We start from the raw sequence: 12,613 nt of genomic DNA on the forward strand, positions 1-12,613 counted from the left end.
CAGGAGATCAGTGTTGTCCTTCTGCTGCAGCTGTCACATTCCCCCATGTGCCATCAGCTTGCAGAAATTTTGTCACGTGAGACTTGGGCTTGGGGCAATTTACTTGTGTGTGTTTGAGGCCCGGCACAAGTAAAGGTCAAAGGGTGCCTCTTTTTAAAACATCCATGGCTTCAAACTAAAAAAAGGAGAGGTTAGATGTTAGGAAGAAATTTTTTACCCATAGTGTGATGAGACCATGGGCATCAGGCTGGATGCAGAAAGTGAGGGCTGGGGATGACACCAGCCTCTGTGCCCCACAGAAATGCTCCTCTCACCATTCAATTGCCACATAATTTCAAATGCATCTTTAGCTGACTGAGGGAGAGGTTCTGCCTAAATTGGGAGATGTTTGTAAATCCTTAAATTGGGAGATGTTGTAAATCCTTTGTTGGATTTTCTGGTTGAGGTTGATATATAGGGGAAGAGCTGTCAGCTGGGTAGTGGTGCATCAAGTACTCCCAGACCCAGCCTGGCAGCTCTGCCACATTCAGAGAAGTCTCTGAAACACAGTACTTCCCAGGGCTGACAAATTCACAGCTAAACTGCTCTTGTTGGTCAGCAGGAAAAAAGCCAACAGTATTTTCTACTTGTCTTTTCTTTGTAAATTCCCCAAATAAGTCATTTTCCACACTCCTCTGGCTGCCATTAAGCTAAGCTCTGCCACTTTGACAAGTTCTCAGGTTTCTGTCAAGTCGTCTGGGACTTTTCTTCAGTCCTGTTCACTAATGACTTCCGTTTCACCACTTTTTCAGTTTGTTTCTTATGGCAGGATATCTGGAAACAACTCCCTAAAATTACCAGAGTAAATAGGTTCAGGGAAGCATGAGGCATCCAATTCAAAATTTGATAAACGGACCATACAGACACCACTTACAGAATCTAGGAGGGAAATTATGCTTTAAAGATTTTTTTGAACATGCTATAAAAAGTTTTACCAATATTCCTTCATAAAAATATTAATGGGAAAGCAGCATAAATCTTTCCCCAGAAGAGGCTAATTAGGAGATAGAATGGAAATATTAGTCAGAAGTCCTTGACAAGAAGGGAGAAGGAAACAAATATTCCATATCTCAGTGTAATGATCTAGAGCTTAATCATAGGAAATGAGAAGCAGATAAACAGGAAAAAGAGGTAGGAGCTGGCAGTGAAAGTAAAGTGGGGGAAGACCAGATCACTCAGAGCAACTACTCTGGGAGGCTTTGATAGGCATTATTAACAATAGGGGCAGGAAAACAAGTTTAAAGAGGACTTAATTTCAAGTAGATCTTGGGTCAAATGAGAATAATTAGCTATCCATCAACTCTTATGGAAAAAGGAAAACACTGGCTTAATTTTAATGACATTTTCATTGCTCTATTTATGTAACTATGCTCCTTTATTGCCCTCCAGTGTATAGAAATTAACACATTGGATTCTTCATCTGTAAATTTTGATCAGTTACAAAGCAAACTGAATAATCCAAGATGGGAGAGGGTCTCTCAGTCAAGTTCTTGCAGTGCTTTGCAGACCAATGTGCTTAATTGGAGATATTCACAGAGCTCCAGTTTTCATGTCCATTGAGTTGCCTTCCACAATTTAGGATGTAGTGGCACAGGGGCTTCCTCCACTGGCTGACAGTACCCAAGAAAGCAATATTATGGGGAAAGTAACCAAAGGGAATCATGAGTTTGTACTAATGCAGCTCCTGTTTTGAGGGTTCAGTTTTTGGTTTGTTTTTTTCTGGATTTCTGCTTTTCCTTTCTTTCCCCAAGTCTCACAGGGCTCCCTTGATTCTCTCCAGCCCATTTCACTACAATTTCTTCTAATCACCCTGAGAGTGCTCCTGCTTTGTGTTGTTACTCATAAATGCATCACTCAGCAGCAATCTGTGCTCCAACCTGATCAGTGGCAGGGCAGGTGATCAGATCAGCTGGGCTGGATCCTCAGATTTCCTCTGCCACTGCCAGTCATGGCTTATTCCACCATCTCTCTGCAGTGATGGAAGATGCTGCTGTTCTCTAGGTAGCTGATCTTTTCTGCACAAAGGTGACATTATGACTCTTCCCCTGTTTTCTTCCCACACCCACGTTTACAGGGCCATTTACTATTCTTTCCTCCAGCATGATTAGAAGAACCAGTCTTTCTTTGTGACAATATTGAATATTGTTATCAAGTAATCTTCTCTCACAATTACTGCAGCTTTTATCCTCTCTAACCTCCACAGCCACTGCACTTGCTAATAGTTAATGTGAAGAAGGCTATTGGAACATCTTTCTTCTTTTGATTGGCTTTGAGGTTGAAAACACTTCATCATGACCTAAAACTTTGATCTTGTATTACAACATAAAAGACACAGAAATGTTTTGAATGTATCACAAGAAGAAGATGATTTCTGTGTTAAGCCATTGGGCATCAGAGTGGCATTAACATCTGTTACAGAGGAAATATTTACTTGTGTTATATACAGATATTAAGTATTTATCTACTGCTCTGTAAAGGGACAGAGAGGTCCATTTGGTTCTAAAAACAAAAACCTGGCTGGGAATCTTCCTGGCTGTTGATTTTTGACTTAAGGAACTGAAACTCCAGAAGTCTCAAATGCTCTTCACATTACATTATATTCAAAACGGCCAGCAGGATGGGACAGGTAAGATACTGAATGTCCTGGGCAAGCTAATGGAGAGGCTGGTAAAAAGTTCAATTATTAAGGGCTGAATGCAGTACTCTAGAGGACACTTTATAGAAAAGAGCGTTTTTCAAAACAAGAAGAATTGGTTTCAGTCTTTGAAGAGCTTACACATCAGACTGATAAAGACAACCGTGTAGCTGCCATCAAAGTCCACGGGGCATCATGCAGGGCTTCACAGACGCTGGGCTTTCCAAGCCTGCCTTTTGCAGTATTCCCAATTCCCGGTGCAGTGACTGAGGACAGCCACCAGCCCAGCCCGTCCCGGTGGGCAGTCGCAGGGAAGCCCGGCCGCCTTGCACCGTCTCAGGTAAAGTTTCACCGCTCTCGCTCAGCTCTCCAGTGATCCGAAGGAAAAACTCCCAAGGTTTGAAGGCATCCAGCAGACCGACAAAGAGGCTGCAGTGGCCAGTCAGGCGGTAAACCTGGAAGTTTGGAACTAGAAGTGGAAACATGATCTGCCGGCGGTGGGTGGGAAGGGGCCGTTTCCCACACAACCGGCGGAGACAGCCCCGCAGGTGCCAGAGGAGGGGAGCAGCGGGTCCGTCCCTCCGCGCCTCGGCGAGGGGGACGAGGACAAAGGGCGCTGCCAGCTCCCTCCGGCCGCCTTCCCCGGAGGAGGAGCGGCGGGGCCAGCAGCAGCAGCAGCAGGGTCCCCGGGCAGCCCCCGCCCCTCACAGCGCGGCCCCCGCACTCCTCACGGGGCGGGCGGCGACGGGGCGGGGAAGGAGCCCGCGGTGTGAGGCGGCGCGAGGCGTTCCCGACGGGAATGCTCCGCGGAGCGGCCGTGAGGGGCCGCGCGGGCTGCCGGCATGTCGGGGCCGCGCTGCCCGCAGTGCGCCCAGCCCTACGTGTCGCCGCGGCTGCTGCCCTGCCTGCACTCGCTGTGCGAGCCCTGCCTGCGGCGGCTCGGGCCGCCGGAGGGGCCGCCGGGCGCCGCCCGCCCCGTCCTGTGCCCGGTGTGCGACGCCGAGCTGTCGCTGCCGGCCGGCGGCGTGGGGCAGCTCCCCCCCGACTGCCTGGCCGGGAGCCGCGGCCGGGCCGCTGCTGGGTGCGACCTCTGCGCCGACGGGGCGGCGGCCGGGCGGTGCCTGACCTGCGGCCTCCGCCTCTGCCGCTTCTGCTGCCGGGCGCACAGGTGAGCGGCGGCGGGACGGGGACACCGGGACACCGCGGCCGGGGGAGGGCGCAGCGGGCAGGGACCCGCTCAGGGCGAGCCGGAGCAAGAATTGGCGTGTCTCCCCGTTTTTACCCACCGCTCACCACCCCTGGCCAGAGGATGTCCGCAGGGATGCTCTGTACTCGGGTGGGGACAAGCAAGCTGCTAGCATAGAATCATAGAATGTCTGGAATTGGAAGGGACCTACAAGGATCATCGAGTCCAAGTCCTGGCCTAAGACAGCCCCAGGAATGTCATGAGCTTGTGAGTGTTGTCCAAACAATTCTTGAACTTCCTGGGAATAGATCCATCAGCCATGTTATTGGCCATTGCGTCCAAAATCAGGCCACCCTTTGCCTGTAGTGGTGTCCACATGCTGGGTAGCACCTCAGTTTAGTGTCACTGGGCAACAGGCAGGGCTATGGGCAGGTATCAGCAGGACAAGAGCCTCACATGCTGTACTGTCCCACTTTGGAAAAGACACATCTCCCAAAGGAAAGACACATCTCCCCCAAAGGGGAGCGTTGAGTTGCTGCTCTGCCTCTCTCCACATGCAGGACCATTTACTGTGCGTAAAGGCACCCTTAGGCAAACTGAAAGTCCTGTGGAAGTCCTGCCTAGTGTAGTTGCTACCTGTTGATGATCAACCCGTGTGCTTGCCTGCTACATGTTGTAGAATTATTGCAGAAACAAGAGGTAACTGCAGCAGAGTTAGGAGCTGAAGAGGAGAGGGGTGCAGTGGCCTGTAAGCCAGGCAAAGGACAGACGGCACTAAAGAAAAGTGATGTAAAGCCTGAATGGCCTTCTGAAGGAAGGAGGTGACAGGCAGGGTCAGAAAAACACCCATCAGCGCAAGCCAGGGAAGCCTCAGCCTGGGTTAAGCAACTCAGCCTATTCCCTCCATGTTTGCTGCTCCTTTCTGCTTGATTAGCAAATTCTTTCCCCAGAAGGAACTGAGACATATTCCTCCCTGCCCTGCCCCCCTGCACATAGTAGTGCCTGTGGGGAAAATAGTTTAGGCTCTTAGTTACCTTTCCACTCCGGGTGTAATTTTCAGCATACCATTCTGATTAGCTAATGCCTCGTACCCCGTGGAGCAGCTGAAGAGTGATAAGAGACCTTGAATAGCAGCCTGCTGCTCTGCCAGGGATAACTGCAGAAGGGAGAAAGCAGCAGAAAATTTGTCCATGTGACCCTCTTCCTATAGTATTTACTGCTATCATTTTTTCACCCCACTGGCATCTACAGACTGTCACTTGATTTAGTTGATGTCAGAGCAGAACAAGGGCTGAGGAAAACCATTTTGAAAGGATTTCCTGATGTGTAGGGAAGGTTTCTATGGTTCTGAGTGCCATGGTTGTGCTCCTTGGAACAAGTGAGAAAGGTCTTAGGCTGAAGTAACGCAACACTGGAAGGCTTTGAAAATGTGATGGATCTAAGGGAGGTTAGTGGGAAGCAAAAGGAGAAGCATAAGAGCCTGTGGTGAGGTTGCTTTGTGTTACCAGAGCAACTCTGCAGAGCTTGGTCCTTGGAGTGTCTTTGGTTATGGCTTGGAGCTCCCATTGCACTGCCACAAGTCATTAGTGCAGGAGACAAATTAGGAGAGGGGGGTTTTACATCCTTCTCAAAAAGTAACTCCCAGTGTCCAAAATAGCAGAGAATGGAAATATTCTAGTGCTGCCCTGTGACATGGTAGATGTCTGGGTTATAACAGGTTCTTTGTGTCCCATCTTTGGTCTCTTCTGAGCAGGACCTAACCTGTCAAGCAGAAGGAATCTGAGTTTGACTTTTGGAATATTAAATGTTTTGCTGTTTGACTGTCTTCTGGCAGTGGTGTGAACTAGATTTTCCCCTAAGGGATATTAGAGCTCACTTGCCTTGTGTCTGAAATCCGGGCTGACCATGCAGTCAGGGGGACTCTGGGAGCTTGGGAGCAGCCCCTAACGAGATCCTCCTTTGTGTGCCGCCTAGTTCTTGGGAGAGCACAAGTCTTTTCAGGAAATTTCACTGGAGACAGGAGGGAGCAGTGCACACTATGACTTGCAGCCCGTTGCAAATAGGCATTTGCAAAGGGTCTCAGTTTTTGTGTTTTGTATCCAACATGCATAAAGTGATTGGTGTTTGCTCCTGCCTAGGAGACAGAAGAAAACGGCCTCCCATGCTGTGACGGAGCTGGAGAACACCAAGGATTGCAGCCAGGCCGGGAAGCCTCTCCTGTGCCCCTCCCATCCCACAGAGGAGCTGCAGCTGTTCTGCGAGCAGTGTGACCAGCCCGTGTGCCGGGACTGCGTCCTGGGCAGACACCGTCAGCACCCCTGTGACTTCGCCGCCAATGTCATCCACAGGCACGGGGACGCCCTGCGGGAGCTGCTGCAGAGCAGCCAGCAGCACTTGGACACCCTGGAGGATGTGCTGAGCCAGGTCGATGAGATGGGCGGCGCTGTCCGCAGTCGCGCAGAGGCTGTGGCCGCGGAGATCTGCCTCTTTGCCAGGGGCTATGTAAAAGCCATTGAAGAGCACCGGGACCGGCTGCTGAAGCAACTGGAGGACTTGAAGGTGCAGAAGGAAAACCTGCTGCACTTGCAGAAGGCCCAGCTGCAGCAGCTGCTGCTGGACATGAGGACAGGCGTGGAGTTCACGGAGCACTTGCTGATGAGCGGCTCAGATGTGGAGATCCTCGTCTCCAAAGGGGTGGTGTCCAGCCGTCTGACACAGCTCAACAGCATTGCTTACAGCACCCACCCCAGTGTGGATGACAGGATCCACTTCTCCCCCCACGAGAGGGCAGGGCAGTGTTGTGGCTATGAAGTTTTTGGGGCCATTCTTAATAAAGTGGTTGATCCAGCCAGATGTACCCTGCATGGGGAAGGTAATGGGGTGCTGTACAGCAGCTGAGTGGGAGTGCACTGCTCCCTGAAGTCACCCCTCTGCTCTCTGTAGCCACATGCTGTGCAGCTTCTGGCACTGTTGGCTCCCTGCTGTCCAGACATTGACCAGGGCAGAGGTGGAGCCCCAGCAGAGGTTGCACTGCCTGCCTATGGGAGCTGTGCTGGGCAGGGAACCAGGCAGCTTTTCTCATTCAGATGTGCAGAGCATATGGCACTGCCCTCCACAACATCAGCAGCCTCAGCATGAGCCTCAGCCAAAGCCTATAACACACTGGGATTCTCTGGCTCACTTTGGGTTGGAGGGCTCTCTCAGGGGATGGGAATGGCACCTGCAATAGTAGGTTGTGATGCTTTGCTGGTGCTCCAGGCTGTTCTGCAGCATGAGCCCAGGCAGATCCCCTTTGTGGCTGATTAAGTTTTTCCCATTACAGCTTCTGCTGAGATTGCTCTAGGAATACCTGGCAGTACCTTGATGGTTTTATGGATATTTGCTCCCTAAGGACTTGGAGCTGGGCCAGCAAACAGATAATGTTCAGACCATCCCACAGAGCACAGCCAGCTCTGGTCAGTAATGGTCTGTGCAGGGCAGATGAGACAGACCCAGAACTTGTTCAGTCCCTTCCATGCCAAACTGTAGGTGTTGAGTTCCCTGGGGCACAGTGGGGCTGTTCTTTCTTCCTCTGGGTTGCATGGAGCATCTTGAGGCCTTCTTGGGAAGGTGCCAGCTGGGCTTAGAGTGACAGACAAAAAGACCTCCATGGTCTGTGCAGATCTCTGGGCTAAACCTGCCAGACATCTCTAAGAACTCATGGCTCCCACTCTGTCCTGATACCCAGAGTTATGTTGACTTTTGGAAGGAGCTGTAAAACCTGGAAGCAAAGTCCTGGCTGTGCTCTGATGGGGCTGCCACTCTGCAAAATAGATGGGAGGTGGCAGTCATGGCTTCACTTGAATCCTTTGTAGTTCTGTTTCTTTCTGGTTTGGTGTTTGTTTTTTCCCCAGATCTCCACAGTGCCCGTCAGAACCAGCTGAGTGGCTTTACCCTGCTGTGCAGGGACACTGCGGGGGAGCGCCTGGGGCGGGGAGGAGAGGCTGTGCGGGTCACCATCACCCACAAGGACAAGAGGGACTGGTGGGTATCTCACCCAAGAAATCCCTGGCTTAGCCTTTCTGCCTCCCTTATCCTGGCTCCCTGCTTGCTTAGGTGGGTGGGGGGATGTTCTTCAGCATGAGGGTCAGAATCTGCAGAGGAAAAGGCACTACTCTTTCCCATACTGCTTCCTACTGGTTGTGTTTGGCTGGACAGTGATTGCTGAGATTTGCTGACAGAGATTTGTATTAAGTCTTTCAGTGATTTGAGGTTCTTAAAGGATTCAACTCCTTGTGTGTGTTGCTAGGCAGAGGGAGCTGTTGTTCCTTCTCACTGCTCCCAGCAGACACCTGGGGCTCCTGCTTTTGTTAATGCCTAAACAGTGTAAGTCATTGCAACCCCTGGATGACAGTCACGAGTCAGACAGTTCACCAGCACCGTGAGCCTCTGACAGCTGATGGGAGTGCCTTCTTCATGGTCTGGAGAAAGAATCTGTGTTGTGCTTTTGTACTTTTTCCTGTGGTTGAAAGCATTGAGTACTGTAAGAGGTTTGAAGGTTTTCTAGCAAAACCAGGAAAGGCTGCACTTGAGCTCCTCAGTGTTTCCACAAGGAAAATGAACAACCAGAAAAAATTAAAACTGTTTCCAAACCACACTTTCCCTAAAGAGTAGCCAGGCACAAAAGCAGACTCAGTTGGGGGTTAGTTCTTAAGAAAAACATCTATTGTTTTATAGTAGCTGGAACCAGATGCCAGCATTAATTTGTTCCAGAAACACTCATGATGGGATGACCTGGTGAAAAAAAGGGATGGGATGCTAAAACCCTTTGCTGTGTTGACAAAGCACACAGAAGCAGTGCTGGCTGCACAGATGCTTATCAATAGAGCATCATTGTCCAAGAGTATTGTTCCAATGCACCTTCTTTCCATAAGTGCACCCATAATGTAGGAAGGTGCATGCCCCATGGATTTCTGGATTTCTCTTGGTGGGGTAGAGGTCGCTGTGGCCACATTAACTCCATTTTTTGCTCTTGGCTGTATGCACTTGCTGCATGGGTTGCTCAAAGCTGTCTGGCTTTGCTTTGAGGCACAACAGCTGCAGAAGAGCATGAAGTATCACCACACAGTTCATGGCAGGAAATTATGTAGGCAGCTGTATTGATGTGAAGTGTTGGGGGTGGGGAATACAGATTATAAACTGTCATGTCATGGGGCCCGGGAGACTAATTAGTAGGGATTAGCAAGAACACCTTCCTCTATGCAGAGCTGCCTGATAATTGTCTGTGAAAAGCTTTCCATCTTCCTGTGGAGCAGGCAATTTATCCCGAGTAACCAGCTGAGGCTTTCTCTCTAGCACTCTGTTCACCAGAATTCCCTGTGAAACACAAGGAGCTTGACTAGGAAAAGGGAGAGTTTGCCAGCAGGGACCTAGAACTCCACAGCATTGAAGGGAAGAGTTGGGGTCAGTGCAGTTGGGAGAGTGGTTAAAGTGATTCAAACCTACCCTATTATATCCTGTCTTCTTAATAGGTTTTTCTGTAGGTAGCTGCTTGCTGAAGCTGTGAATTTACCCCATTTCTGTGGGCTCTTATCTGATGGGACTATCTGAGTTCTAAGTGTGCTATGTGTCATCTTATGCCTTTCGGTGTGCAGGTTGCTACAAATCCTTGCAGTGCAACTGGCTTTCTGTGACTTCCTTTGTAAGGTAACTGCAGCTTCCAGTAGCAGGGGTGTGTGAAAGCCACTCTAGGCCAATCTAGGCCAAACTCTGGTTTACATCTAAAGCAATTTTCTGCCAGTCACTGACCTCTTGGGTTTCTCTCCACTGTTCACAGTGCAGTCAAGCCAACAGTGTGTGATAATGGTGATGGGACCTACTGTATTTCCTACAGCCCTGAGGAGCCAGGCTTGTATGCTGTCTGCGTCTGTGTGAAAGGGCAACATGTGCAGGTAGCATTTCTTGTTTCTCTTGCACTGCTTCTTCTTTACCTACTTTTCTTTTCTTAGGCATTTGTTTCAAATCTGTCTAAGGATTATTTCTACCACGCAGCAGTTCAAGGCTGGGCTTAGTGATCTGTGACTGACAGGGTCACCCAGATGGTGTCTGAGAACGCAGGCACATCTGACAGCGCCCACTGCAGCAGCCTCTCTGTTTGCTTGTCCCCTGCAGGGCTCTCCCTTCACTCTGATGGTGAAGCCCAAGTTCCGTGAGCACCAGGGGGTGTTTCACTGCTGCACGTTCTGCTCCAGCGGAGGCCAGAAAGCCGCTCGCTGTGCCTGTGGTGGGACCATGCCAGGTGGGTGCTCAGCTCTCCCCACGCTGCTGGCATCAGGAGGATTTGCTGCACTAGGTCCTCCCTAGTGGATGGAGGTGTGAGGAGATACTCTCACCCAGCTCCCACCTTGGACATGCAGCAGGAATGTGGTAGACTGTGCGTGCACCTGTTCTGGTGGGGTGACTGCAGCAGGGAGAAATGCAGCAGGACACACAGAGGGGCTTTATGGCACATCCCATAGACAGGGACCTGAGCCAGCTGTGCAGGAGGTGGGGCAGGGCACCTCAGCCTTTCAGCCCTTCTGAGTGAGGCTGAGCAGCATTGCACCTACAGTGTTCCTGTTCCAGTGCTGGCATGTTGGGAGCTTGTGGGCTGTGTGACACAGTGACCAACTCTGGAGAAGCCTCACTCCATGTTTAGGACAAGAGTTCAACTCCCTTACTTGTTTAATCCCAACCATCTTCCCTGTGCTTCACCTGTATGTGTCATCATGTGTTTTGTGTGTTTTAGAATAGAACTGACCTCTTCCTTATTCTGTGCTTGATCTGTATCTTTGACCATAGCCACAAGCAGCTGGCATGAGGTTCTGGATGCCCAGGTGTTGCTTTATTCAACAGGCAGGGGGATGGAAATCATCACCTTTCCCCAACTATTGAGTTGAGTTGTTCTTTTATTTATGGAGTTCTGGCAATTTTGGCTTTGAATATGCTGTGTTCTCATCAGCACACTTTAGAGAAGTCCTGGGGCCAATGCCTATAACACACTGGGATTTTCTGGCTCACTTTGGGTTGAGCTGCTGGTGCCTCTTCTCTTGCAGGTGGGTACCAAGGCTGTGGCCACGGACACAAAGGTCACCCTGGCTGCCACCACTGGTCATGCTGTGGACAAGTGAAGGAGAGCTCAGAGTGTTTGTGTGGGCCACCCAGTGACACCTCACAGAGGAGTTTGCTCAGGACAGTGGCACTCTGAGCAGCCAGGTGAGCTCCTGGGAGTCCAGGGCACTGCTGCTGGCTGCTCCAGGAGCACAAACGATCCATGAGGATCCATATGATTGATCCCTGCACAGCCTTGCTGCCAACCAACAGTGTGATGGGTGTGAGTTGAGAGAGGGGGGATGAGGGAAAATAAAAACCGTGCCTTATGTTCCACCAAGGGGTGTGTATGCAAAGTTCTTTTGTGCCCAAAAAGGAGAAGATTCTGGGAATTGTACTGCTGCCTACATTTCTGAGGACTTGTGGCCTGTGAGGACACGATGTAAGGGGAAGCTCACTCTGAGCAGTAACCTCACAGGAGGGTCAAGATGTGTCCTATTCTGCAGGGTCAACAGCCTCTGCTGTCCTTCTTGATGAGGTTAAAGCTGCTTATTGGGGCCCATTCCAAAGGGTTTGTCATCATGCCTTGGAAGGGCTTGGCAACCTGAATATGGCTTCTGCCTCCCTGTTGGATATGCGTCTGGATTCCAGCCTTGGATGTGTGCACATAGGACAGTCATGCTTCTGGGAGCTGCTCTTTGTTTGCAACTCCTACCCTTCCTCTGGGTATACTGTAGTCTCATTATACCCTGCCTGCAAAGTACAGGCCAGGTGAGTTAGTAATGTATCTGCAGGAGGGCCCAGAAAACCTCCTGGCACTGATAGGAGCAGGAATCAGAGTATCATTCACCTGGTCTGTTTGTTCTCCACGGAGATGATGTGGGACACAGTGCTGCTGCTGGCGGTGGTGGGGGAGCCAGGGGAGTGCCCAGCTCACCAAGGGAAGATCTGGGGGCAGTCTGAGCATCAGTAGGACTCACAGACACAAGTTGCAATTGTCTGTCCAGAACTGGAGCACAGGAGATGGAACACAGCAAAACTCCTGGATTTGGCTTGTGCAACCTTGGCAAGGCATTTACCAACCCACAGTTGGGGAAATGGCATCTGTGCTGAGGAAGAGGCACTTCCCTGGAAGGGCAATTGCCACCCTGCTGCCGTCTGCTTGCCTGGGTGAAGCAGACACCCTGAATACCTTCCTTTAGAAAGCACATTTCTGTCATTGAGGCTGGGATCACCACTGCCCTGAGGGTTACCTTGCCAGTAGGTGTGTGTGGCTAGGGGCTCCTAATTCTGCCTGAGGAGCTGGGCACAAAGGTCCCACTGCTGGTCACTCAGGGAGGGAGAGGAATGCTGCTCCACTGTCAACAGCAAGGACCAAGTCTTGCTTTCTGCAGTATGACAGCTGGCTTGTAAATAGTAGAAACCTGCACTGTCTGTTTGCTTGCTCAGCCTTAGAAGTCTCTCATTTGTTGTTTGTTAATCTTACAAAGCCAGTTTTGGAACTTCTTCCCAGCAAAGGAGATAGATATCCTTGCTATAAATGCAAATGCTATTTATAGCTTTCCATAAATCATCCAGAAAGCTTCCCTGTCAAACAGTCAGGGAAGGCTAGACAGTTTAAATCTTCAAGTTAGGCAATTTAAGGTTGCTGAGTCTGAAATTTCAAAGCAAAAGTTTAGTTTGAG

The 12,613-nt window shown here is 50.3% G+C and overlaps 1 protein-coding gene across 1 annotated transcript; it reads left to right on the plus strand.

Moving 5' to 3' along the window:
• The first annotated feature begins 3,377 nt into the window (after window positions 1-3,377).
• Window positions 3,378-11,268, plus strand: TRIM45 (tripartite motif containing 45). Its single transcript, XM_071433246.1, has 6 exons — window positions 3,378-3,842; window positions 5,999-6,732; window positions 7,754-7,883; window positions 9,676-9,790; window positions 10,011-10,137; window positions 10,934-11,268. Exons 1-6 carry the CDS (start codon window positions 3,517-3,519, stop codon window positions 11,083-11,085), a joined length of 1,584 nt encoding a protein of 527 aa, XP_071289347.1. The 5' UTR covers window positions 3,378-3,516; the 3' UTR covers window positions 11,086-11,268.
• Window positions 11,269-12,613: the final 1,345 nt, after the last annotated feature.

The sequence above is a fragment of the Agelaius tricolor genome, unplaced genomic scaffold, assembly GCF_023055355.1.
Source record: "Agelaius tricolor isolate 1412-34295 unplaced genomic scaffold, bAgeTri1.0.p SCAF_9, whole genome shotgun sequence".
Classification (NCBI taxonomy): domain Eukaryota; kingdom Metazoa; phylum Chordata; class Aves; order Passeriformes; family Icteridae; genus Agelaius; species Agelaius tricolor.